The 27582-nt window shown below is 41.6% G+C and overlaps 1 protein-coding gene across 7 annotated transcripts in view; it reads left to right on the top strand.

Moving 5' to 3' along the window:
* The window catches only part of ZMYND11 (zinc finger MYND-type containing 11), a 161242-nt gene that overhangs the window by 84958 nt on the left and 48702 nt on the right, over positions 1–27582 (top strand). For all 7 annotated transcript variants that reach the window (XM_077808348.1, XM_077808347.1, XM_077808346.1 and 4 more), the window contains exon 3: positions 22195–22354. In XM_077808348.1, coding sequence (XP_077664474.1) covers positions 22195–22354 — 160 coding nt within the window. The remainder of the gene's footprint in view (positions 1–22194; positions 22355–27582) is intronic.

The raw sequence follows: 27582 nt of genomic DNA, 5'->3' as shown, positions 1-27582 counted from the left end.
AATAAGTATGCAGTCCTTTAAAAAATAGTTCTTTTGCACTATCATTTTCAAATTTAGGTGGCCTAAAGTTAGGTACCTAATTTCATATTCATATACTTAAATATAAATGAGTATCAGAAATGCTGTGCACCCACAGCTCCAGTTGGCTTCATTGAAATTTGTGAGTGGTGAGCACATTTGAGATTTAGGCAACTTGTATTTATACAATTATTATAAAGTTCACTAAATGCATCTTGAGTAGTGAGGTGTGCTATTCAGTGTAAGGTTGGTTGAATCTGGCCTATTACAAATACTGATATTTCAAGAACACACACTTTAAAGCTTTACCCTAACAATTGATTTTATTTATGGTGACCTGCAAAACTAAATACAATTAAATCCTCAGTTTCATCAGTATTAAAGTATATACATTTCATAAATTGCATGCAGCATAGATACAAGCTCTGTAGACCTCTGCACTATTATTTGCCTGTTTGGACTATTAAACTAGCTCTAACTTTAGTGGTCTGGCTCCAACTGTTTTCACCAGTACAATTGATTGTGTTATAAAGCTATCTTGTTCATTACGCTGACCTCTAATAAGGTAAACTGTAGTAGGTTTAACCTACACTGCTGTGTCACTTATAGTTCTGTAACTTAGTTACCAGTGGTGCAAACTGATGAGTAGTCACTCCTGCACTTATCAGTCAGATGTGTGAAAACTAGTGAGAACACAGAACACTGGCACACTCCTGAGTCAGCTCCTTCCTGCCTTGTCTCTGCATAGATTCACTTTACTTCCTGCTTCTGAAGAGTTAAGCCAGAACAAAGCAGACTGCTAGTTCTGCTGGCAGGATCACATGCTGCTTATTCTTTTTACCTGAACCCACTTTGAGGCTCTTCTTTTACTTGGGCTGTGTGTGCACTTGGGCCTATATTTATTTATTTAATTTATTTTTTACAATACCTCAGTTTTTTAGTTTTTTTGTTTTTTTAAATTTCCCTTAGCTTGGAAAGCTAGCCATGGAGCCAGCAAAAAAAGGCCTGCACTCTTCACTGGCAGCAGCACCTTCAAGGTGTCTCTCAATGAGTCTTTCTTCCCAATCTGTATTTATTCTGAGACCCTCTACAGAGAGGCAGTCATTGCTCCTGTGCCTGCAGCTGAATCACCCATAGACCTCTATGGTGTTTAACCACACCTCCTCGTGCACTCAGGGGAATATTCAGGGGAAGGAAACTGAGGGGCGTATGATATCTGAAGACTCTTAAGGGGATGCATAGGATGAAGCCCCTCACCGATGAAAATCATAGGGAAGCACAAGGAAGAAGACATGATAAGCCCAGCTCATGTGTGCCTACACTGGATTTCTGCAGAAGATAGACTAAGTAATACTCAGCCCCTCCCCTGACCTTCAAAAATAATAATAAAAAATCTGGGCATTTCTTTTCCTTGTCGACATGGGCCTGCATCCTGTAGCAGCTGCCAGTAGAACTTCCAGACTGTTGGCTGGAGCATCCCACACACTGTTCTCCTGGTTTTTATGGTCCATGTTTCAAAATACTGGGATATTCAAAAGCAGATATGACTTTAGTGCTTGAACCAGGACCTCAAGACTCCCCCCAGAGTGTCTCTCCAGAAGAACTACCTGATTAGGCAAGTCGTCGGCTTCCAAAATGTCATTCCTTCCTGAGAAAAGGTTCAGAGAGTCAGGACTTGTGCCAGTTCGTGAGGATTTTGAATCAGTGGAGTTATTTTCCAGGGTTAACCAAAGACTATTTTTAACCAGACAAGGACTTAACATCATAGGGCTATAATGTTCAGATGGACTGACTCAAATGTCACACAAGCATAGGCACAACCAGTATCAGATACTAAGTCAAAGGCAGGACAGCGTACTTCATTGTGCAAGGAATAGCCAGTTCTAGGGCTTCTGTTTATATCTCGAGAAGTAGGAAGTCACGTCCTGGAGGAAGGTAACTGATCACTGAGTTTCTGAGCAGGAACACTGGACAACAAAACAGGTGAAATTGTCAAAGGCATCAGTGCCCTAGAGTTTCAAACGGTGAAAATGGCTCTGGTAATCTTATATCAGTTTTGTTTTCATTATCATATTTTCCTTTATATTGAAAACATAGCAGTAGTTGCCTAAGTCAACTGATCATAACGCTCAAAGAGTAAAATAGGTACAGGAGGCCCTACAACTGTTCTTTTCCCCTCAGCACCCCACAAATACTGAAATAGCTGAATCCAGCAGCCTATTGACTCAGACAAAATGCATCCCACCGAATGGATTCTAAGGGAAAAAGCTTGCCTCTTCCATCTCTGATCTAGAGATTTGGTCCTGGCAATCAGAGATGTATTTTGGTCAGGAAAACCCAGAAAACAATGAACTTACGTTGCGTAGTCCAAGACCCAAGGACAGTAGCACAGGGCAACATCTCCAGTTAATGGAGTTACATCCTAGTATGTGTGTTCCCCGACATCACCTCCTCTCTACCAATCTGAGGTTCCTTTACAAGACAAAGCACACCTGCTCAACTGGCCAAGAAGGGTGTAGTTTTGTGGATTTGTAACTGGTGACTTGAGAATCATCAGTCCTTCTAACCTTTCTCTCCTGCCTTGTGTCACAAGAGACCTTCACCTCTCCCAGATCAACTCAGTCTATCATTGTGGCTCCTGACCAAGTGATGTTCTAGGAGCTTGGTCTTTTACACCAGGTTGTCTACATCTTGCTGTTGCCCAGAAGAAAAGAGGCTGTGGGCAGTCTTCTTTACATCAAGCTCAGATGCGGTGAGCAAGCTAAGAATGTTTCTTTCCCTTTATTCTGAGCTTTTTCAAGGGATGATGTGATACAGGCCTGGCCTGCCAGGGCGCTGGTACTGACATCATGTGCTCTGTGCTTCTCCCTTGGTGTCTTGGTTTTCTGAAGCTGCTGTCTGTTTTTCCCCCGGCCAGTTCTACTTTCCCACACTGGAGCCAAAATTAGTGTTGGGCTCACACAATTTACTTCCTTTGAGCTTTTCAACTCTGTCATCCTTCCCCTAACATCCTGGAAGGTGGTGGTCCTTTGGAAGGAATCTCCCGGCCTGTGAAATAGTGGAGATGGCTGCTCTCTCACTGGTCTTTCCTTGTATTTCTCTAATAAAGTAGACTGATGTATTTTTAAGGCCATAACTGATCATCTAGTCTGGCCTCATGCATAAAATAGCCCATAGGACTGCCCTGCATTAATTCCTGCTTCAAACCCAATAGCTGTGGGCCTTACCCTAATCTCCGTCCCATAAGAACAGCCATAATGGTTCATCTAGTCCAGTATCCTGTCTTCCAAAAGTGGCCAATGCCAGATGCTTCAGAGGGAATGAACAGAACAGGGAAATTACCAAGTGATCTATTCACTGTCATCGAGTCCTACCATCTGGCAGTCAGAGGCTTAGGGACACGCAGAGCATGGGGTTGCATCCCTGACCACCTTGGCTAATAGCTATTGATGGACTTATCCTCCATGAGCTTATTTAATTTTTTTAATCCAGTTGTAGTTTTTTGCCTTCACAGCTTCCCCGCGTAATGAATTCCACAGGTTAACTGTGTGTTGCGTGAAGTACTTATGTACTTCCAGCTCAATGTGCAGTGGCAGTCAAAAAAGCTAACAGAATGTTGGGAATCATTAGGAAAGGGATAGATAATAAGACAGAAAATATCATATTGTGTCTATATAAATCCATAGTGTGCCCACATCTTGAATACTGCGTGCAGATATGTTCACCCTATCTCAAAAAAAAAATATTGGAATTGGAAATGGTACAGAAAAGGGCAACGAAATGATTAGGGGTATGGAACAGCTTCCATATGAGGAAAGATTAATAAAAGTGGGACTTTTCAGCTTGGAAAAGAGATGCGTAAGGGGGGATATGATAGAGGTCTATAAAATCATGACTGGTGTGGAGAAAGTAAATAAGGAAGTGTTATTTACTCCTCATAACACATAATTATTAGGCAGCAGGTTTAAAACAAACAAAGGGAAGTACTTCTTCACACAATGCACAGTCAGCCTATGGAACTCTTTGCCAGAGGATATTGTGAAGGCCAAGACTATAACAGGGTCCAAAAATAACAAGATAAGTTCATGGAGGATAGGTCCATCAATGGCTATTGTCCAGGATGGGCAGGAATGCAAAACCATGCTCTGAAGTGTCTCTAGCTTCTGTTTGCCAGAAGCTGAGAATGCGTGACGGGTGGATCACTTGATGATTAACTATTCTGTTCATTCCCTCTGAAGCATCTGGCATTGGCCACTGTTGGAAGACAGGATACTGGTCTAGATGGACCATTGGTCTGACCCAGTATGGCTGTTCTTATGTTTGTTTTAAAACTTCTGTCTATTAATTTCATTGGATGATCCCTGGTTCTTATGTTATGTGAAGGGGTAGGTAACAGTTCTCTGTTCACTTTCTCCACACCATTCATGATTTTATCATATCCCCCCTTAGTCATCTCTTTTCCCAGTTGAATAGTCCAGTCTTTTTAATCTTTCCTCATATGGAAGCTGTTCCGTACTGTTAATCATTTTTGTTGCCTTTCTCTGTACCCTTTCCTTTATCTGTGAAGCTGCGCCATTGCCCAGAGTGCTAGAGTGCAGATAGAGAAGCTATGCTTTTCTTTGATATGTAGAGGCTATTAATATTTACCTCCACCATTCCATTGAATATGAAAAATCGCAAAACTCCATCATCCTAGTTGAAGATCCTGAAAAGGCCCAATGTTTGCAGAGGACAACAAGGTAGGAGACCTCCCCTCACCTGGATATAAAGTTAATTTGGCTAGGGCTGTTGTGGACTGCCCCAGGCAGTGAGCGATGGAAGCCTGTGATTTCAGTAAAGTTCCTTTCGAGTTCCACCAGTTTGTTAGTTGAATCTGTCTTTTTTTGTTGAATTTTTAATGACGGGAGGCAGAATTGGGTTCTCTTAATCCTACTGCCCTGATGGCTCTGTATAGCACCTAGCATGTTGATTTCCCTCTCTGTGTTTCTCTGCCTTTTGGTTGGGGATATGTTGCTCAGATGATATCAGTCTGCATCTTGCAAAGAAATACAAATATCAGTCTGTATTTCTTGTGTGGTAACTCCTTTCTGACTGTTGACTGAAGGATGATATCAGTCTATACTGATCATAGAACCAAGTCATTGAAAGGAGAATTTCTTGTGTGGTAACGCTTTTCTGTGGTTCACTTCTACTGATGTAGATACCCACCTTGGCCTTGTCAGATCTGTTTTAGTTCTGTGGGGTTGTTTTTGTTAAGTTCTATTTTGATTTAAGTTACAGCTCAGTTGAATCTCTGAGGCTGTGTCTACACTACCACGGTAAGTCGACCTATGCTACGCAACTCCAGCTACATGAATAATGTAGTTGGAGTCAGTGTACCTTATTTCGTGTTACCGTGGGGTCTACACCTTTGGGGGGGTCAATGGGAGAAACTCTCTTGTCGACTTACCTTACTCTTCTTGTTGGGGGTAGAGTACGGGGTCGACTGGAGAGTGATCTGATGTTAATTTGGCGGATGTACACTAGACCGACTAAATCAACCGCCGGTCGATCAATCTCAGAGCGTCGATCCTGGCTGTAGTGTAGATGTACCCTGAGAAGAGGGGAGGCATTAATCCTATAGAGGGTGTCAAAACTCTGTCCTTCTAAGGGTACTATGTTTGTTGGGTACATGGCAGAGTGTACCTGATGGGATGATATCACAGAGAAGAATTACTAGATATGAAATTCTACTTTATTGACTTGAGATTTTCTGATTACCAAAATGAGGTTGAGTCAGCTGCAGTTTTAGATTGTGTGTGTGCCCCTCCCATTCCATAATTAGCTCTGAAAGCGGAGGTGTGTGTGTGTGTGTTCTTCTCTGAATATCATTCTGTGAAGTTTCTCCACACGCTAAGGGCAATTAACAGTGACAGATCTCCTTTTGTTGAGCTGTCCAGTTCCTGGGCTGAGTTTCCCCAGAAGACACATTTCTAGGAGTGCTGATGAAGCAAGCTGAGGGACAAGCAGACTGAACTGTAGGGAATGGCCTCAAAATGGGATGAATGAGCATATATAATGGAATGACAAGATAGTGCTTCAAAACTTAAGATGATCTCACTTAAACCAGAACATCTGGTTTGCTTACTATGTGCTTGCTTCAGGATCAGAAACCATTTAGAAAATCTGACTGTCACTGCTGATGGCATCTCTGGCTTTGATGAAAATGTAAATCTCCCTAGCGTTCTTCATATCACAACTCATTACTTATACATAAACAATAGAAAGTAATAACAATGATTAAGAAAGCAGATTATCTTTGAATTTATGACCAGGTAATCCTGTTACCTGTGTCTGAAATTTTTTGACTGAAATTATCATTTTGTTGCTATTTCAATTTCTTTTCCTTTGTCAGATTGTTCTTCTCAAAATGTCTTTTGTCTTACTATTAGTTATGAGTAGGTTTATCTGAAAACTGCTGTTTGAGATAAGGTATCTTGCTATCCAGAGGAATATAGTACAATTATTGCATTAGTTTACTTCTGGCTGGTGTTATTAGATCATTTCTCATCTCTTTCTTTACTGTTCTTCTTGGTGTATCTTTAACCATAGCAGCAGAAAGGCATATATCAGTTGTTGAAAGGGAGCACTTTCAAGATCTAGCATTTGATATCAAACCATGGTGAATTCCAACCTGACAGAATAGGTAAGGTGATGAAGCAAGTTATGGAAACCTGAAATTTTGGCAGGTGAAAAGGGAAGGGGAAATAGTATCATGAAGTATTTTCCATAACACATAGTGTAAAAAGCACTTCTGTGTTCTGTACAGTTCAACAAAGGTGTGTGATGTGAGCATTACACAGAGAGAACCAGAACATTATTGCCCCAATCACAAACACACAATGAAGAGATGATACTAAGGGCTAGTCGACACTTAACAGCACTGCAGCGCTTAGTGAAGATGCTACCTACGCCAACGGGAGAGATTCTTTTGTCGGTGTAGGTACTCCATCTCCCTGAGAGGCGGGAGTTATGTCGACGTGAGCACTTTTCCTGTTGACATAGCACTGTCTACGCTGGGGGTTAAGACGGTAGTTATACCAACGTAAGTTGGTAGTGTAGACCAAGCCTAAGGAAAACCCTGTGTTTGAATCTCTCTTTAACAGCCATGAACTCTTTCTGTTACAGAGACAAGAATAAGGTGCTGTTTTTCTCTGATCTTGTTAAATCAATCCCCTTTCCTACATTACTTTATTTTTCCTAAGGTAAGCTGCATGAAATTGATAATATTGTAGTTGGTGCCTTTGGCTCAGAAAATGTTTTTCTTGTTCTCCTAGCACTGTTTTTTATAGTAGACTAAACTTTGTACATACACTTCTTGAAACTAGAAGCCCTAAGTCTTGTAAATATTCAGTGTTAAACCACCCTAGGAAGAACAAAAATGTCCTTTATGCTTTTGTGAGCATTCAGTTAGTTAGTTTAAAGATCAGTATACTCATAAAGCAAAGAAATATATAAGAAAACTCTCTATATAAGAATATATAAATATATAAGAAACTGGTCATTTGTACAAAAATCTGATACGAAGGTAAAATTTCAAATTAGTAATTTATAATATTTCTTCATTTTATATGTAAACACATAGAAATGCATTGCAAAAAAGTATATTTATAGGCACCAGAGTGTTAGTCTTTCTTGGACTGATTAATTGGTTTTTATGTTGATAGTTTTTATATTATTTGTGTATATGACTCACTCAGGTTGAAAATTTGAAAGGCTTTTGAAATGCAGAGCTATAAACCAGTGCAAATTAATAGAAGGAAAATTTAAAAACTAGCTGAAAAAAGTGATATTAAGTCTAATCAATTTTGCATTGTAACTTTGCACAAAATTATGGTGGTATATTAATGTCTGGATTAAAGAGTGAGGCAATATTCAACATAATAATGAAGATTCTTAACATCTGGGCTCACAGAGACACATAAGACTATGAGAGAAGGGAGTAATTAAGCTGAACTCTCACATCTTGCTGGACCTCTGAAGAACACTGACAGGCTGGCATCAGTTGGCCGGCACAAAGATCTTTCTATGATGGAAATGTTTCATCTTGTTTAATCAGTATTCCCCGTAATTTGGTTTAGAGTCTAGACAGCTACACTTTTCATAATGCTTTAGTCTAGCTGGTTTATGTTCTGCTTAACATTAATTTTATTTGTGATTTCATCTTTATGTTCTACCCTAAGCAACATAAAATGTAAAATGCCTAGGTTTGGTTGTGTCAACAGTTCCTATTAACAGTCACTTTCAGACACCTCTGAGAAAAATAAATCTATCTTTGATCCTAAGGGAGATGGAAACAGGCATGGGAGAAATTTATTTGAGTTGCACTAGGAGGAGAGAGGTTGTGATCCCCTGCTGGAAGGTGATGTGAAGAAACTGGCTGCAGTTAATGTGGGTGCTAGAAGAGTTAAAAGTCTTAAATTGTTAATAGCCCTGGTTAAAATATCACCCTGGCATTTAACATCTATAGATTAAGATACTTTTCCTTCCATGTTGTCTTTATACAGTCCATATTTGCAGCCAAATGACATTGGACAGTGATCTTGTTGAATCACATTAACTTAGCCGCTTAATGAAAAACATCACAGGAAAACCTAGGTTCTGTATGCAGTGGTATTGGTGATTTACAAAGAAGAGTGCAACCCTGTTAAGTCTGTATTGAAACCAATGCCCAGCCAAGTATTATGGGACATTAAATTGATGCAGATGACATGTGAGATCCTCAGTCTAGTTGAATTAAGATTGATGCAGGACCTAGGGTGGAGGGCCATTACAGAGGCAAGGATTGATGGAGCACAAGGGCACTCCAGCCATGCCCTCACCAAGTCCCAAAATACACCCTGTCTGGGGCGGGAGGGGCGAGGGGGAGAATGGATGTTGTAACTTGCTGTGCTAGTGGGGGTTCCTCCATTCTGGAGGAATCCGCAGTTACTTTGGTAGGGAAGTTGTCTAGTTCTTTTGCACCTAGGAAGCAGAGCAAAGGAGCTAGAGATGAAGAGCAATAATCTGGTGTGATTTTCTTTGGATTAGATATCAGTGGTAAACCACACAAAGATCTCACCATTCTTTTTGCAAGAATTAGTTCCATTTGATAGCTTCTTCCTATCTAGATTGCCCCTGCAGTTTCCACTGGATAATTCCTCTCCTAAGCACTCTGTTGTGCAGTACTGGTGTTGCAGAATGATTTCCACATTTCATCCCAGAGCTGGCTGCCTTTTGTTGGTATGGCATGTGAAGTAATCGCTGAGCATGAACTGAGCATGACTATGATTGGTGGATAAGATTATTATCACTAGTAGTACAAACAAACAGTTATTGAAAACAGCAGTGTTTCTCCCTGGTAGATACTTGCTAATGAATGCAAACTCATCTTAACTTCTTTCTACAGTACTTGTTACTATGCAAAGTATAATCCTCAATGTTTTGTTCATTGCTTCAGACACTAAAAACAAATGACCAGGTCCTATTTAAATACTGTTAAGGGTAATGTTTGTAAATATTGTGTGGAGTTTGACAATCCTAGTTCCTATGATATTTTTCTAAGAAGGTAACCTGTAATGTCCATACCTGTGTTTGTTAAAGTATAAAAAGTTCATTTTTGCAAAAAGCAGTTAACAGTTTCTTCAATTTTAGACTTTAATTAATGAAAGCAAGACTGTCCAGTGTATTATACGGACTTGCTGAATTTAATCCAAACAGAATACAGAACAAACTGAAAGAAGTTTTTTCTGCCATCACACTCGTAGAACAGTATAAAGAATTCAGCTATCTGTACTTTTTTCTATGTGTGCAATGTCATCAAGTCTCAGTCTAGCATTCAGGTCCTGATAGATAAGGAAAAAAGGGATGATTTTCAAATATGTTGTTTTGGAAAGTATTTATTTGTAACGTCTAAGTCTATCCATGTATTTTGTGAGAGTCAGATCCCTGATGTGGTACTGCTCTCTGAGGGAGTGGGATATATGGAGGGGATCTGCACAGGAAGTAGGTATCTCTTGAATGGGGTGCCTTGAAGCACAACCGCAAGCATCATGGAGGAGAGAGATTGTTCCTCTTCTGGTCTTCTGCAGAGAACACTAGGGAATAGCTTTGCTATCTGGCTTGACAACTGATTCCCAAGTTTGGGCCTAAATGATTTAAGCTCTTAAATAGTGTTATCTAAACATATTTATTAAAAAAGTCCATCTCTTACATTTTTACTTCCGTTAGGGCTGGGCAATATATTCTTAACAAAACTCCTGTAAGGTGGTGGATTTAAAGCAAACTACCTTTCCTCATTCCAATTCTAGGACCCCTGATATCATAGTGATGGGTATAATATAAGAATAAGAATATGAATAAGAAACTGAATAACAGTTGTATTATGCTATTCCTTTTAGTATGAAAATCATTTTTCCATGGATTTCTGGGAGAGGTTCCACTTTCCCTTTCACTTCCCATTGCTTTCATTTGAGATATAAATTAAGGTCTGTCCCTAGAATCTAAGACATTTTTAGGTACGTATCATTAGTATCTAGAGACTCAGTCCAACTCCCATTGAAGATAATGGAACTCTTTCAACTGACTTTAATAGGACCTGCCTTATTTTTTCAGGGCTCAATTGTGAGCCTAACGGCATGCTGAAGCAGAGAAATGTACGGAGCCCCCCTCCTCCCATGCTAACTGCATTGCCAGACCCTGAGTGGGTGGAGAACTATCACCAGAAGACTGTCACTTCCCTTCCTACACATGGGGATGCAGAGCAGGTGGAGCCTCAGCTTCCCTAAAGAACAAACTATGTTGTAAAGACAGACCAAAATGCAGTGTTCACCACCAAAAAGTCATCATTTACCACCAGTTGTCACACAGTGGTATCTCAGTTATTTCCTGTCCTTATGTTTGTCTAGTTTTGGTCTTTCTGTTGCACCTCTTGCTAGAATATCTATAATATTGCACCTCTTGCTAGAATATAATGATCCACCCTCTGATTATTGAGATCACTCCAAAAACCTCATTTCTTACATGATGGCCAGAAAAAATGAGATTAACATTCATTTCAATGTCCATGTTAACTTCCGCTTCTGAGTACTGCTGTACATCATGTCTTCTCTGTGTGTGTCTTGGAGGCCATGTTCCTCTGATTGCGGCCGCACAGGCAGATGCTGTGCCCACTGTCTTCAAGGGGGCTCCTCACAGAGACAAGAATCTGTCTACTTAGATCCAGTTGCGGCATTTTGGCCATGGATTGTAAGCTCTTCGGAGAAGGGCCTTTCTTCACTTTTGTGTCTTGTACAGCACAGTGGAGTAAATAGTGTGTATTGTGACTGTTGGCCCTTTCTTCTTAGAATGCTGGTGCCTATGGTTATTCACTGTGGGTGTGCATTTGCTTTGCATGCCTGCGTCTGAAAATTCTTCAGTAGCAGTGTCGGTTGGTCTGCACCTGTACCCCTTGCCTTGCTGTGCTGCAGACTGGGGGCATAAGGGACAGTATGAACTGTCTTTTTCTCCAGTTTCTTTTCTGCCACTTGCAGTCTAGGGTGGAACCCCCCTTTGTCCGTGTCTTCTAGCTTCCTAGATCCATTGTTCCTGTAAAAACGTGTAGAGTTAATTAGTTTTAATTCTTTGTAGTTTTTATAAGTGGTGTTAATAGTCATAGTTTAGTTAGCTGGCATTGGGTGTGGGGCCCCTCCAACGTTTGGGGCATTTATCCCCAAAGTTCCAGACTTCAAGCCTTGCCTCAGGTGCCTTCAGGTCTTCCTGGTAAGCAACCTGTGCATGAGCTGCCTTTACTTCCTGGGAGAGTCACACATCCCATCAACATGTGACATCTGCTACTCCTTTCCCCCTGTACTAGGCAGACCCGGGAGTCCAGACTTTGCAAGCACCTAAAGAAGCTCTCCAGGAGGCCTTGGTTGGACCCAGTGCCTTTCTGCTCCCCACCATGTTGGCTGGATCCTCCGAGCAGTGCCCCTCAGGCACCGATGGAACACTCCAGCAGGCTTAAGGCCTCATATAAAAAGAGGCACAATGAGGGTAAGGAGAAGCACCCTCACAAGAAGACAGACAAAATGTCCCATAAGTCTGCTAAAAAGAGGGCTGCTTCCTCCCTCCCCTCAGGGCTAAATGAGACTCCACTCCCCAGAATTGGCCCATCTGGAAATCTTGTGATCATTGGACAGCACCGGCGATAGTGGGAGTGTCTAGTGCTCTGAAACTGTCCTCAAAACCGGTTAAGGACAGTAAGGACTGATCCCCTTTTTCACCAACAGTTCCACACTGTGCCAAGGCAGCCATACCTGTGCCTGCACCAACGGATCCAGTACTAAAGAGTCTTGCCAGAGCTCGGTATGCCCTTCTCAAAGATATGGCAGTTTACACAGATCTGGAGTCACCAATCCTGTCGGACTTGGTACTAGTGAGAGACATCACTGCACTGTTCACGTATCACTCACTGATCTCAAGCACTAGCAGACCTGTGGATGCCCTGACACTGTCAGGGATCTATTCACCTGGTTACCCTCTGGCCAAGTCATCAAAAGGTAGCCAGTACTGATGGCTTCACCCTTCGAGTTTGATGACTCTTATTCTGAAGAGGAGCAGGAGCCAGTACCTCTGGTTCCACCGATGGTTCATCCTTTGCATGTCAACCCAGATGCGGCCTCCAGAGCTATTTGGGGATTCCGAGATTCATGGGACTCTTACGTAATGTCAAAGGATCAATGGTACCCACCATGGGATCTGCCCTTTATTACTGTGATCCCACCCACTGACCTTACTGAAGTGCATGGGACCCCTACTGTAGAGTCTTACACTTTGAACACCGGCGGTATTGCTCTTGTCAAAGAATACCAGAAGAACTGCCCCTGGAGCAGGGAAAGGAACAAGAGAAGTCAGAGCAACCAAAGCAGGTGGTACTGCCAGATCAGCTGAAGGCCTCTTCTTCTTCATAAGCAGTACTAAGAGCTGCCAAGGAGGATCGCAGACACCCTCCAGAACCTGCTGGAGGAGGTTCAGGATCCCACATACGAGCTTCTGGTCGTTCTCCAATCGACAGCTCCCTCCAAAGTGGCACTCACTATTAATAAGGCCATTTTGGTCAGCTTCTTGTGCATATGCATTTATTTGGTTTCTACTGGTTTCTTAATGCGAACAGATTTGTATTTTATGGAATTTCAAAGCTCAATTTTCTTGATACTGATAAACAAAGGTGTGTCTGTAATTTATGTCTAAGGCAAAGGGTAAGATCATTGCAGTTATTGAAAACATTACCTGTTATAGAATCTTAAACGTTTATTGCAAATATTGTAATCCTGCTATATTCTCCTACACTAATCTCAGTGCGGTTTACAGATGGAGAAACACTGAGAAAGCTGAGCTATAAATACTGTACTATTGAGCAGCAGCCTAAGTAAGATTCCTCAGTTATTTTCTCTTTGTCCTGAAGGCAGCAACCCTATCTGGCTAAATTTGGAATTTAGCAGACAGGTTATCTGGATGAACCTCCTCTTTACATCAGACAGACACTCATTTTATCTAGTGAGGATTAGCACTAACTCCCCTTTGCACAGATAAATTATATTTCAAAAGGGTTGCTCGAACCTCCTAAATTATTAGGGCCGGTTTGGTGATTTAGGGGATTTTACTTTGTCTCCCTGCCGTATTCTCACCAATCTGAAAACGTATTTGCTTTACTTCTCTGGGCTGACTACATAACAACTTTGGGGTGTGTATTATGCTTCCCAACCTGCTGATGAATGGAGAACTGGACAAGAACATAACTGACCGGTATATCTTCAACTCTCAAGGTAAGGCTAATCAGCTCTTTGTTGAAAGCAGCAATCAGGGATTGCTTCATCTCTCTTCTTAATCTCTTAACTTCTTGGTGCCAGCTGTTTCTGTGCATCCATTGCCAGCAGAAGAATCTGACTTCCAGGATTATTAATATCATTTGGGCATTAGGCATTTGAACAGTATTTTCTCCTTGCCTCAGTAATAGATTGGATGAAGTAGTTAGGACTCCCAACATCATGCTTGTGAAGGATAGTGTTTCACTTCTGCACATTTCTAGTGTTCTTCTCATCTTCTATCAGGCTGTCATGTTTGACTGTTCAAGAGCCATCATCTTTTCTGATTCAAATCCGACTCCTCATGGCTGCATATTTTAGTCCTAGCTGAAGAGGACCGGACTCCCTCCCAGAACTTGCAGAATTGCTTTATAATCTCTCTAAATTTGTGTTTATGTACATTTGTACATGCTTTGATATAAATAAGGATTTTTTTGTCCAGACTTTTCTACTAATATCCACATTTCTGAGTAAAATATTTTCCATGGGCACATATGCTCTCATATGAATACTGAGAGTGCTCTCTTTAAAAATACAACAACAACAAAACTTGGAGGTTGCTAGTGCTTTAGATCTTCAAAGCACCATATGAATATTAGTTCATTAATCAAAAAGCTCTGCGAGGTAGGATTTGTTATTCCCCTTTTACAGCTGGAAAAAATGAGGGAGAAGTGGCTTGCCCATAGCCATGCAGGAAGTCCAAGGTAGAGCAGGGCTTGGTATTTAAGAATGTGTGATACCCAGTGCCTTGGGATGGCCTGAAGCCACACTGTGATTTGAGCAGGAGTTCCTCAGCAAGGGGGAGAAGGCAGTTTAATAAGATGCAGGCAAGGATCTTCCCTACACTGAAGAGGAGGGCAGTACTTCTAGTTCCCGCACAAAGATTTGTCCCGTTTCTTGAATATTGTAACAATGTTGGCGTGGAATTTCTTCGCAGGTCCAGATTTTGTCAAGGAGTTGGCAAAGTTTGCGCTGGAGCATTGTTCCACCAGTTTTAAAAACCACAGATGGGCTGCAATCTGGGCCCGTTGTTTTGTAATTTTTTTGTCTGGATAATGGCACACTGGACTCCCTCAAAAGATGGAGGATCAGCAAGGTGTTCTATTGCTGACCATTGTGGAATAGACTCAGTGGTGTCTTCAGAGACCATGGATTCGCAGTGTAGTAGGCTCTCAAAGTGTTGCTTCCAGCATTGTTCAGTGACCGCATTGTCCTTGAAGAGGGTGGAGCCATCCTGGGAACGTAAGGAGGTTGGGCCTTTGGAGATGGCCCATATATAGCTTTTGTTGCTTGAAAGAAGCTGATCATGTCATCTTGATCTACGAAACCCTGGACCTCAGAAGCCTTCTCTTGCTACCGCTTATTTTTGATGTCACATAGCCTCCTTTGGACTTCGGCTTTGAGCAGTGATAAGCCTCATGTTTTCGTTGGTTAGAGGACTCATTTTGCCAGTTACAGAATGCAATTCTTTTCTGTTGAATTAATGCTAGGATTTCCTTGTTTTTGTCAAACCAGTTCTGGTGCTGATGAGTGGAATATCCTGTAGTTTCAGTACATTCATTTTTAAGATGATCCCAGTGCTCTTGAATGTCAGTGATGTTATCGGGCAAGTTAGAGAGTTTCTCAGACTGGTATTGCTGGAACGTCTTGCAGCTGACTTGATCTTGAAGTGCTTTGATGTTATACCACTTTTGCTTAGTTTTGGGGTGTTTGTGGTGTGGTGAAGCGAGCTGCAGGTACATGATTGATCTTACTCATGGATGGTGTGTCCAACAGTGATCTATACCTCTCATGGTTCATGTTATACGGACATTGGTGTAATCTCGGGCTCTGACTATAACATAGTCAAGGAGGTGCCAGTGTTTGAACCGAAGATGTTTCCAGGTGGTTTTAAATTTGTTACTCTGCCTAAAGATGGTATTTGTGTATTTGCGGGTCATGCTCCACACATTTGCTGAGGAGGAGAAGATCATTGGGTTTACATTTGCCACCCTTCTTTGCTGTTGTGCCACTCCAGAGTTGGGGGTCCCATCCGACTCTGGCATTGATCCTCTTCAGAGATTTCAGTTTGTCTGCCTTAGATGTGGCTGTGAGCACTGCATCGAGAGCACGATAAAACTGCTCCTTGTTGTCTTCATCATCATCAAGTGTTGGGGTTTATGCACTGATGACTGGCATATTAGCTGTTGCTGAGCTTGAGCCGAAGAGTCATGAGATGCTCGTTGATCCCCATGGGAAGCTCCAGAAGCCAACTGGCGATGTTATTTTTGATGGCAAAGCCAATCCCGTGAATGCGTCTCTCTTCAGGTGGCTTTCCTTTCCAAAAGAAGGTGTAGCCACCTCCATCCTCTTTTAATTGGCCCTCATCGCCCCAATTCGCTGCAATATCAATGTTGAGTCTTGCCAGTTCTCTGGCAGTTATGGCAGTTCTTCTTTCTGGGCATTCACTGTGCTGAGAGTCCTTAAGCGTGTGGCCATTCCAGGTGGTGAAATTCATTGTCTTGTATCTCTTGTTTCAGCCATGAAGTTGCAGATTTGTGACTATTCCCAGAAATCACTGCTCCTGTCTTCACCGCCACTCCTGTCTTCCCCAGTGCAGGGCTTTGTGCGGGTGTGAGCCCTTTGGCAGAGGCCTGCGCATGAAATCTTTTAACGTGTGGAGACTGGTGCATGGGCGGTGACCACACGTGACTTGACAGGAGGAAAACCCTGACCTAGTGGCAAGGAGATCCAAGACAACCAGGGCACCTCCTTCCTGCTGCATCCCTCATCCGCCTTCACAGACGCAGAGTACTAAAAGGTCCTCTATATGCACCTGATCCACCGTTGGGATCTTGTGAAGTTTGGACCGCGGTTAGTCAGGAGCCTTGCCTCAAACCTGCTCACCAAGAGGGACCCTATCAGGAATATGAAAGCTCTGGACGATGTAGCTCCAAGGGTCTTTAGCCCATGCAGGCCTCTCCACCATGACAAGGTTGTGGTCCATCAGAGAGGACCGCAACTGACACGATCTTCGTGGCATGACAGATTCAGGAGAAGTGCAGAGAGCAACACCAGGAACTGTTCAATGCATTCATCGATCTAACCAAGGCCTTTGACTCTGTCAGTCGTGATGCTCTATGGAAGGTGCTGTGTAGGTTTGACTGTCCACAGAAATTCATTTCCATCATCAGACTACTCTGTGATGGGATGACTGCCACCATTCTGTGCAATGGCTCAGAAACCAAACCATTCATCATTCACACTGGTGTCAAGCAAGGCTGTGTCATTGCTCCAACACTCTTCTCCATTTACCTTGCCGTGATCCTAATTCTCATCTGTGACCATCTTCCTGATGAAATCGGGATTTAGTATTGTATGGATGGTCAACTCCTCAATCTCTGATGTCTCCAAACAAAATCTAAGATCACAAGAATTGGCATCACTGACCTTCCGTATGCAGGAACTGTCATTCTTGCACGCGCAGAGCCTGCAAACTACCCTAAACCTTTTTGCAGGTGCCTATCACTGCTGGGAAAGCCAAGGTATTCTACCAGCCCTCATCTGCACAAACTACTCTTCATACTCCACAAATCACCATCATCAGAGAACCCCTGGAAAACGTGGATCATTTTCTATACCTTGGCAGCTACCTCTCCCAAACAGCCAGCATTGACACAAAAATTGAATACAGGATTCGCTGTGTCAGCACATCCTTTGGAAGACTACTCAAATGAGTCTTCATTGATAGAGATCTGCAAACAGGCACCAATATCTTGGTTTACAAGGCAATTGTCATCCCCACCCTTCTCTATGGGTGTGAGTAACCTATAGATGACATCTCAAGCGGCTGGAGTGGTTCCAACAGCGCTGCCTCAGGAGGGTTCTCAGGATCAGCTGGGAAAACCAACGCACTAACATCAGCGTTCTCTCTGCAGCCAGCATCAGCAGTATAGAAGTGCAGGTCATGAAACACCAACCCACTGGGCTGGCCACTGTGTACGTGACACTTGCCTGACACTTGCCTTCTGAAGCAAGTACTCCTTTCAGTTAAGTCAGGGAAGAAGGGCTCGTGGAGGACAGCGGAAGCGCTTCAAAAGTACACCTTAAAAAGGAAGGTATCAACCCAACAAACTACGAGGGCTCAGCGCCGAACAGAACACAGTTGCGCCACACGATACACCAAGACACAGCTCACTTTGAGGAGAACAGAGGTGCTCATGAGACAAAGACAAAGGAGGAAAGAAAGGGCACAACAGTCCAGCCAACAACTATGTCTCCTCCAAGATTACACCTGTCGCTTCTGTGAGAAAATCTGCAGGGCACAAATTGGGCTCCTCAGACACTTAAAAACCCACCAATGAACCACCGTGGCAGACATCATCCCCGCATCAAGGGATAGCCAAAGATACCCAGTCCTGTGCTTATTTCTCTACCGCACACGTTGCCTCTTTTTGAAATACGTTGGTTCAGCATCTTAACTGATTATAGCTGGTCTTAGGGATTTAACTTTGTCTCCATGCTATTTTCTCACCCATCCAAAATAAGGCTTGCTTTACGTTGGTGGCCAACCTAATTCAAACAGACATTACAAGGATTTCATTAGGTAATGTTCAGTGCTTTGATGTGTAGCAACATATATAGATCTAAAAGGCAGCATTGCCTAGTGGAAGCACACGGGATGGAGACTCAGGAGATTTGGGTTCTATTCCCAGCTCTTCTGTTGGCCTGCTGTGTGTGACCTTAGGAAAGTCACCGCCCTTCTTTAGGCCTCAGTTTCCCCATCTGTAAAATGAAGATAGTGATGAAAAGTGTTATATAAGAGCTAGATGACATTATTATTATTTTATTAAGAAGGCCAGAAGAGTCACAGACGTCAGAATTGAACATGCTGGGTGTCTGATAGGGGAGGTGAGAGTATCAGGTAAAAGTATAAATATGTGTCAACAAATTTCACAAATTAGAAATAACATTTTAAATAAGCTGTGTGTGTACTCACTCACATGCATGTGTGGACATGAGTATTTAAAGAATCACATTTATCCTTAACTCAGTTTTAAGGCATTTAGCTCTTTATACCTCTGTATAAAGTAATTCTGGGCTAGTGATAGTGTTCTGGAAACCTGGATCGCAGTATTTAACATTACTGTCCAGTGTCATCACAGACAGATCTTCAGCTGCTGAAAATTGACATATCTCCATTGGCTCAGTGGAGCTCCACTGATTTATAGTAGCTGAGGATCTTGTCCTCCGTGTTTAAGTGGTTATTGACTTTGGTGCAGAAACACAATACTACTCTTATTCTTGAGCTGTATACCTTAGTCTTGAAGAAGCAAAAGGGTGAGGGCTTGTCTATACTACCTGCCGGATCGGCGAGCAGCGATCGATCCAGCGGGGGTCGATTTATCGTGTCTAGTCCAATCTAGACGCAATAAATCAACCCCCAAGCGCTCTCCTGTCGACTCCGGTACTCTACCGGAGCGAGAGGCGCAGGCAGAGTCGACGGGGGAGCGTCAGCCATCGACTTACCGCAGTGAGGACAGCACGGTGAGTAGATCTACATACGTTGACTTCAGCTACGTTATTCACGTAGCTGAAGTTGCGTAACTTAGATCGATTCTTTCCCCCCCCAGCCCCCGAGTGTAGACCAGGCCTAAGATGCACACAGCAAAGAACCAGAGTGAATTGCAAAGAAGAGAACAGAAGTAAAGAGAAAGATACACAGAAAGAAGAGACAGACTGAGAAGAGACTTTACTATACAGGAGGTCGGATAAGATGATCTGGTGATACCTTCTGGCCTTAAACTTTATGACCTTATGAGACTTGGAAAGATTAAAAATGGACACACAGAGAAAAAGGAAAAAGCACAGCAGTGGTCCAAATGCATTTGGTAACTTGGTCAGCCACCTGAGTTTTTGGATTATTCAGGCAGCTCTAATAACTCTTCCAGTTGTAGTCTTCTACCAAATAAAAAGAAAATTAAAACAGTATAAAGTGACAAAACAAGTTCCGAGGTCCTGTGGCTTAAGTTTGCAAAAGACTGGGTTTTGTTATTACAAATAAGATATTTGAACCAGATTCTCTTGTGGGTACCTGTTCCTGTGACACTACAGAGGAACCAGAAAGCCATGCCCATTTGGCCATATGGGAATTCACCTAGCATATAGAAGATTCAGAGCTGTCATGACTGGCTCCTGCATCCCTTCCCTCTCCCCCTGCCCCATTCCCCCCCGAGCTTGGACATATGTTGTCAAGTAGTGTAGGGTAGAAGAGGCTGGGGTCATAAAGCCACACAGGATCTGGCCCTTTGACCATAAATTCAATATGGACCAAAACTTTATTATTCATTGATATTAATATAATAGTACCACCTAAAGGCCAATCAGGCTTGGACCCCCGTTGTGCTAGACCAACGGTTCTCAAACTGTGAGTCAGGACCCCAAAGTGGGTTATAACCCTGTTTTAATGGGGTCGCCAGGGCTGGTGTTAGACTTGTTGGGGTCTGGGCCCGAAGCCAAAGCCCAAGCCCCACTACCCAGGGTCGAAGCCCCCACTAGGGGTAGCAGGGGTCAGGCTTCGGCGTTGCCCCCACACAAAGCTCAGGCTTTGGTCCCCCCTCCTGGGGTTGTGTAGTAACTTTTGTTGTCAGAAGGGGGTTGCAATGCAATGAAGTTTGAGAACCCCTATGCTAGACACTGTACAAAGAATCTCTGCCTCAAGAGTTTTCAGCCTAACAAACAAGACATAACAGATGGATGAGAAGAACAAACAGCCTGGGGAAACAAAAATAATTGGATGTGCACAGTTCTTAGTCAGCTCAAATACTGTAGATTCTGTGACAGAATTGGAGCTGCTCTGTAATAATTTATGAATGCTGTATATTGACCTAGTTATTGGGATGGTCACTGTAAGAATATTAGAGACAAGGTAAGTGAAGTGATATCTTTTATTGGACCAAGAGACTGAGACACGGGGACACTGGGGTATCTGAAGAAGTTAGGCCTGCCTAGATTACCATCAGGGATGGTAAGCCTTTAGGTAAGGCAGACATGCATGTCAACTATTTTAAAATTCTTTTTCTCTAGGTGCTTTGTTCCCACAGTTTAAAATAAACAATAATTTTGTGTTGAGGACTCTTTTGTCACTAATTCGCACTGGTTACACCTTGCTAAAGGGAGGAACTGCAGGTTCTAGAACTCACTCTGACCTGCTCGGTAAGCACAACTGACGCACTGGACACTGTAGCCCAGAGTTTGGTCTAAGAGTGGGAGAACTACGGAACTGCACCACAGGCTAGTTGAGGGCACCTTATGGGGTACACTCAGAGAGACCAGAAAGGGAACAGAAGTGTAGCTAACCGTGTAACTGTGACAGACACATAGCTAGAAAAATACAAACACAAAACAGATATTTGCCACTGATTACAGCTCAGACCCTGCACAATTCAGTCATTCACTTGACTGCTGCTCACTTCTTCTTCTACACACAGACCAGAAACAGTAGTGGCTCATAAACATCATTTTGGACCTTTGTGGGTTTTTTTAATAAAACTAGTAATGTTCTTGCACTGCATTTGTTGTGAATGGAGAATCATTTACTTTATTTCACGTTAACATTGTTTTTGCCTGGGAATAACAAATTACACTTGGGCAAACATTTCATATACCAGACCAAATCTAACTAGTGTTTCTTCTGTCTGCAGATGACTTAATTGCCTAATAGCCTATTGTACATTCTTTGCTCTTGCCAGTGTAGTTGAGAGTGGCCATTCCAAGTTGGCAACCTCAAGCACAGGAAAGAGACAAGTTATTACCATAACTGGGGAAGCTCTTGGGGTTTCATGTTTGGTGCATGAATTTCATTGTTCATGATTGTCCTGTCTCCTTCAGATTAATTAATGCACTGTGTTATATTCCTAGCTGCACTCTATACTATGGTCTGTATGAGTAAAATTGTTGAAACTAGCAGTTTCAGAGTGTGTAAAGCACTATGGTCTCTTAGATTGGGACTGAAGGTAGAAAGTTCATCCTGTATCTAAAAGTACCAGTGGCAGGTTAGTGGTCAGCTTTGAGAATCTTTTCGGAAAATCCCTCTGCAATACCACTACACTCAGACTCCTCTAAGCACTTACACGGTGGAGAACCTACTAGGGAAACAACCTGAGTTTGGAAGGAGGTGTAACATTGCACAAGTTAAAAAAAACTTGGCAACTGCTATGATCCTAAATCAGTTAATAAAATGTGTATTTTTTTACTCCCAACTGTAAAAAATGGATTGGTAATATTTAGATTGAAAGACTATTACTTAAGGAGTTCTTTTGTGCTTTGTGTGCAGGTATATGTCTCGAGTCCATGGTATGCATCCAAAAGAGACCACACGTCAGTTGAGCTTAGCAGTGAAGGATGGTCTTATTGTTGAAACCCTGACTGTGGGATGTAAGGGATCAAAAGCTGGTATTGAACAAGAAGGATACTGGTTGCCAGGAGATGAGATTGTGAGTATAATATCTAGAAGAAATTAAATCATGTTTCCTGGTATGTTGACATGGAGCCTATTTGAATTTCCATTAACAGTTATTTATAGATGATCTATTGATGTTACTTGTGAACAATGAAATGATGTTTTATAAGCACAGTTTTATTATTTAAATCTTGCACTGAAAAGATTTTTTTTTAAAATCCTCCCTGTTCCATAGAAATCAAGCTTGTAGGGCTCTAGATCCGCTGCCATGGAACACTGTCTGTGGCTTTACCCAGTTTTGCTCATTTACTCCTTTCTGTGACATAACTTCACCTCTCCTATGGTCATATGTGGAGATTCTCAACCCAAACCTTACTGGTGTCACTTTGACTCCTCTGACATCTTCAGATATCCAGAGTGATCCTTAAAGGAATATATCTTTTTTAAAAGATTATATTTTAAAAGGAGAGCATTGATTTGAGGGTGTTTTAATCTGAGGGGGAAAAATTAGCTCTTTTCAAGGAAAAATTGTATTTATATACCCCCAAGCCAACCCCAAAAATAATGCAACAATAACAAAACCTGTGTTATACCAGATGTCTGCAAACAGTCTGGAAATCTATTGTGGTACACTTTTTTAGCTATAAGCCTCCAAAAATTGGTTCAGAAAATATATACGGTGACTAAATCTAATTAATCAGGTTGAAAGACTAGCTTGGCTGTTCACAACATTTCTAATTTCCTGCCTAAAAAATTGCTGTGTTTTTAAAGAGAGGATGGTAAATATATAGGTGCAAAATATGAGAGACATGCTGCTAACAGTTATTCTGAATGCCTTTCTTTTTATTTCTTAACAATGAAGTAACTTAAAAAAATTATTAAAAGTCTCACAATGGCCACTGTCTTCATGGGTCATTCAAACAATTCTGGTACTTCTGCTACTTCAGTAGCAACAGTTAATTAACAAAAGCTGGACCCAATCATGCAAGCCCCCTCATGCAAACTCATAACATTGGAATTAATAACTCAGGTCATTGGAGTTTCATACAGATGCGCTATCTTCACTGCAGAGTTAAGGCAAGTTATTTACACTTGAGTTAGTCAAATGAGAGTCGCCACACTGCAAAAATAACACTGGGACTGCCCAGAGTGATTGGATTAGCAGCACAGAGTGTTTGTGTTAGCAGTTGATGGGTTGTGCTAACTCGAGCTGTAGTTTATATCTCCTGACAGGTCAGCCAACATGAGTTAAGGGTTTTGTGTGTGGATGGGACTTGAATTAAGGGCAACAATCAAGTTAACTCAGCAATAAAGATAAGCCCTACAGAGGGTTCATAGAAGCCATGTTGGCAAGAAATGGAGCTATATATGTTGGAGGAATTATACACAAACAGAGCCATATTGATTTCTGTTCCATTCCAAATACAGGAAGTAAAATATGTCTTGGATAAACAGAAATGTCTTAGCAGAAGATCCTGTAAATGGCTTAACATGCTAAACTCCGCTGACCTCACTAGAAACTGAGGGCACTCAGGCCTTGTACTATCAGATTCTAAGAGTATGTCTGCACGGCGATAGAAGACTCACAGCACAGCCACAGTCAGTTGAGTCAGGCTTATGGGCCTTGGATTGTGGGGTGCTAAAATTGCAGGGTAGACGTTAGGGCTTGGTCTGGACCTCGGGCTCTGAGACCCTTCCCCCTCGCGGAGTCTCAGAGCCCAGACTCCAGACAGAGCCCAAACATCTACACTGCAATTTTATCTGCACAGCCCAACCCCTGCAAGCGTAAATCAGCTAACCCGGGCTCTGAGACTTGGTGCCACAGGCTTTTTTTTTGCAGTGTGGACATATCCTTAGAAACTTACAGAAAACTTGTTGAAGTCAATGGAAAGACTTCCACTGACTATGCATCACACACACAGTCAGTAAAGAAAAATAGTTTCAAGGGGTTAACAAAGAAAACTCACTCCCAGATATAAAAAATTACTTTATATGTCATTTTAGCCATTCTGTTTTACAAACTTTAGGCCTGAATTTAGGCACCTAAATCTATATGAAAACACAAATAAATGATCTGAGCTTCAGAGATGCTAAGCATCCACACCTCCCTCTTATATAGGTGCCTAACCATGGATAGATGTGCCTAACCTGAACAACCAAGTTAGAGCATGTTAGCCTTAGTGCATAATGTGGACTGATCACTTTTTAAGTTATTAATAGTAGTAATAATAAGAAAGCAAATCATACAGATTACGTAACAGCTACTATGCATGGACAAAAGGTTTTGTTTGATAACCTGCAGTATTAGTTTGCTTATCTGTATCAATCTAATTGTTCTATCGAGTAGACTGACATAACAAACTCTGGTAAAGCTCTTCTTAATAACATTATGTCAATGATTGGGTTATTCTGTGAAAGGATTAAATATTCTGTCATACAGTACTTGACGGTTCTATCATAGATCAGTGGTTCACAGCTTTAAGGGTACTCTCTGAAGTTTTATGAAACTGTGTTAATATAACACTTTAAGGAAACTTCAGTGCAATTAGAAACACTGTGCAAAGACCTGAAATAGAGCTGCCAAGATGCATGGAGGGGTTGTGGTTATGACGAGGCTCTTGCTTCAGAGGTGACCTTTTTGTGGTAATGTTTAAAAAAAGAAGTAAAAAGAACTTTTATTAAAATGACAATAGTGTTCTGAAAAACTGACAAGAACAAGGAAATTCAGATTTAAACATCAATGAAAAATGTTCTCTCTCACATATATATACATTTATTTAAGAACTTAAATCAATAACAAAGCATGACTCAGTGGACAACATTTCTGAAAGTTGGTACTTACAACAAATTAGTTATGTGAAAGGGGTAATTGCACTTGTATTGTTTGGTATGTTACCCATTTTGCGTGTTTGCTGGGCATCCACACAAATGGTATGGATCTAACATAGCAGCTTTTTCAAAATGCATCCTCATATTACACATAAATACAGTTGTAAACAAAATGGTTGATAATAATTTCCTCATTTACTCATTTGCCAGGATCTTAGTTCAGAATTCTGCATTTCCACTGCTACAGTTGATGGCACTAATGCCTAACTCAGTGTAGCACCTTGCCTTGTTTTGGGCACTATTGTTGTCATCACCTTTTGCAGAAGAAATGTGGAACTCTGAACTCAGGTAATAGTAGTTTACAGTTCACCACTAAAACATTATTTCTGTTCTTAACACAAGTGCCTGGTAAGTAATATTATGTGCTCTTCTCAGTCCTAGCCAAAACATGCAGTGTTAATAATAGTAGTAACACATAATATACATATAATAATAATTTCCTACATCACAGTGGTGTTGAGGATTATTTAGTTAAAATGCTCTGAAGTCCCCAAATGAAAAGTGCTATATAAATGCAAAGTAAGCACATTATTTGTTATTAACAAGACGGAGTGTTCTTACTTTTGTTGATTTAGGAAACATTTTGACATTAGTCTAAATCCTTAATGATAGTAGTTCCAGTGATTTGGTTACTGTCAGTGGATAACACAACATGGAAACACAATTCTTGGCCAAAAAGAATTAACAATCAAATGTTAATTTAGTTAGGCAGTATATTTAGTTCATTTGTATCCTGAAAAAATAGTGGTCTGGATCATCCCTGATGTATTACATTGAAGTCAGTGGAATTACACCAGAAATACATTTTGCTCGGTGATTCTAGATAAGGTTCTTAAAGATGATGTGCCATGCTTATTAAAAAGCCACACTCCTTTTACTGAAGATTTAAAGCAGTTCATAAACGCCATACACATTTTGTGAATTTTAAAAATGGTTTTCCTAGAGGTTATTCTTAATGTTTTAAATGTAAACTCTTTTCTACAGGGTTAAAGAATTTTAAGACTAAATTGGCCCATAGAGCGGGATTCTCTATTAAAAAACAAATTTACATTTATTCATAAAGCCACACAGTACTAGTCTTACTTTAAAATGGAGATGTGTTATTGGAGAAGGTCTGGTTTGTGCACTTGCCTAGCAACCGCAGCTCAGTTGACACCACTAGAGTGGTTTGAAGTTGTCGTGTAGTGGCCAGATTCTCCGGTGGTGTAAATAGGAGAGGCCCCACAACGGATTATAGTGCTTTGTGCCATTTCACTGCTGCACAGACAGTGGAGGCAGGAAGAAGGCAATGTTCTTGAAATGTCACTCTTTTTCATAAAGGGGACTGGCTGGCTGATTGTGCTCAATTAATTGCTGCCTCCAGCAGATGGAGACAGCTCTCTTGGCTGGCTAAACCGGTTTATTCTGGTCCCCTTTTCTCAGAAATTGAGACCTGCAAGAGTAACATGGGAAGAAATAATTTTGTCCTTTTCAGCCCTCCCTCCACAACTCCAGACCATTTACCCTAACACCTTTTCCTTCTTGTCAGTGTGTGTTAGTTTAGTGGAGAGTGCTTTTTGGGGAGAGGCAGCTCAGAAGCTGCAGTGTTTCAAGCATATAATAGGAAACTGAAAACCATGAGATTTTCCTCATGTACAAATGCATCTAGACTTGCTGACTCACTTCTGGGCTTTTCTGACATTTGAAATAATTATTGAAATCATATATTTGTGTCTGGAAAATAAAGTTACTTATTCAAAGTGACTTCAGATAACTTTCAGTATCAAGTAAGCCAGGACAAAATCAATTTATGTAATCTCCCGCTGCTTTCTTTACCATCACTTTCACAGCTGCTATGACCAATTGCTGTAGCATTGTCAGAAGCCCTGAGATTTTCAAGGCAATTCTGAGAGTCTGAGGAAACCCCAAAAAGATTGATCATTAGGCCAAATGCATGAGATTAAGGTAGTATGATTTCTTGCCATGTCACGCTTGCAGGGATCAATTTCTGAGAAAAGAAGACTCTAGTTGTGACCTGTTTTAAATGGTTTTGGATGAAGCAGAGACCATCCTACTTGCCAAGCCTATAGGAAGTGCTTCAAGTTTTCACAGTGGGCCAGCACTGGCAGTTCAAGCCTTCCTGTTGGACTGGTTATAGAAGCTTGTACCTCCACTAATGTGCAAGTAATTCTGGTTACTGCTTTCTGCAGAAAGGGGCAGAATGGGATTGAGCCTGTTGTTCAGCAGGATGTAGTCTTCTTTAGACTCTCTTTCCTGATGCTAGATTGTAACTAGACCTCCCTCCACTCTGGGGCCAAGTTTAGTTCTCAGCTAAGTACAATGTTCCTTTTGGAGCTTAAATAGAGAAAGTGAAAGCATAAGCCAGCTCTTTGA

The sequence above is a fragment of the Eretmochelys imbricata genome, chromosome 2, assembly GCF_965152235.1.
Source record: "Eretmochelys imbricata isolate rEreImb1 chromosome 2, rEreImb1.hap1, whole genome shotgun sequence".
Taxonomy (NCBI): Eukaryota; Metazoa; Chordata; order Testudines; family Cheloniidae; genus Eretmochelys; species Eretmochelys imbricata.
Note: the sequence above shows the minus strand (reverse complement) of the source record. Positions and strands in the feature narration are given on the sequence as shown.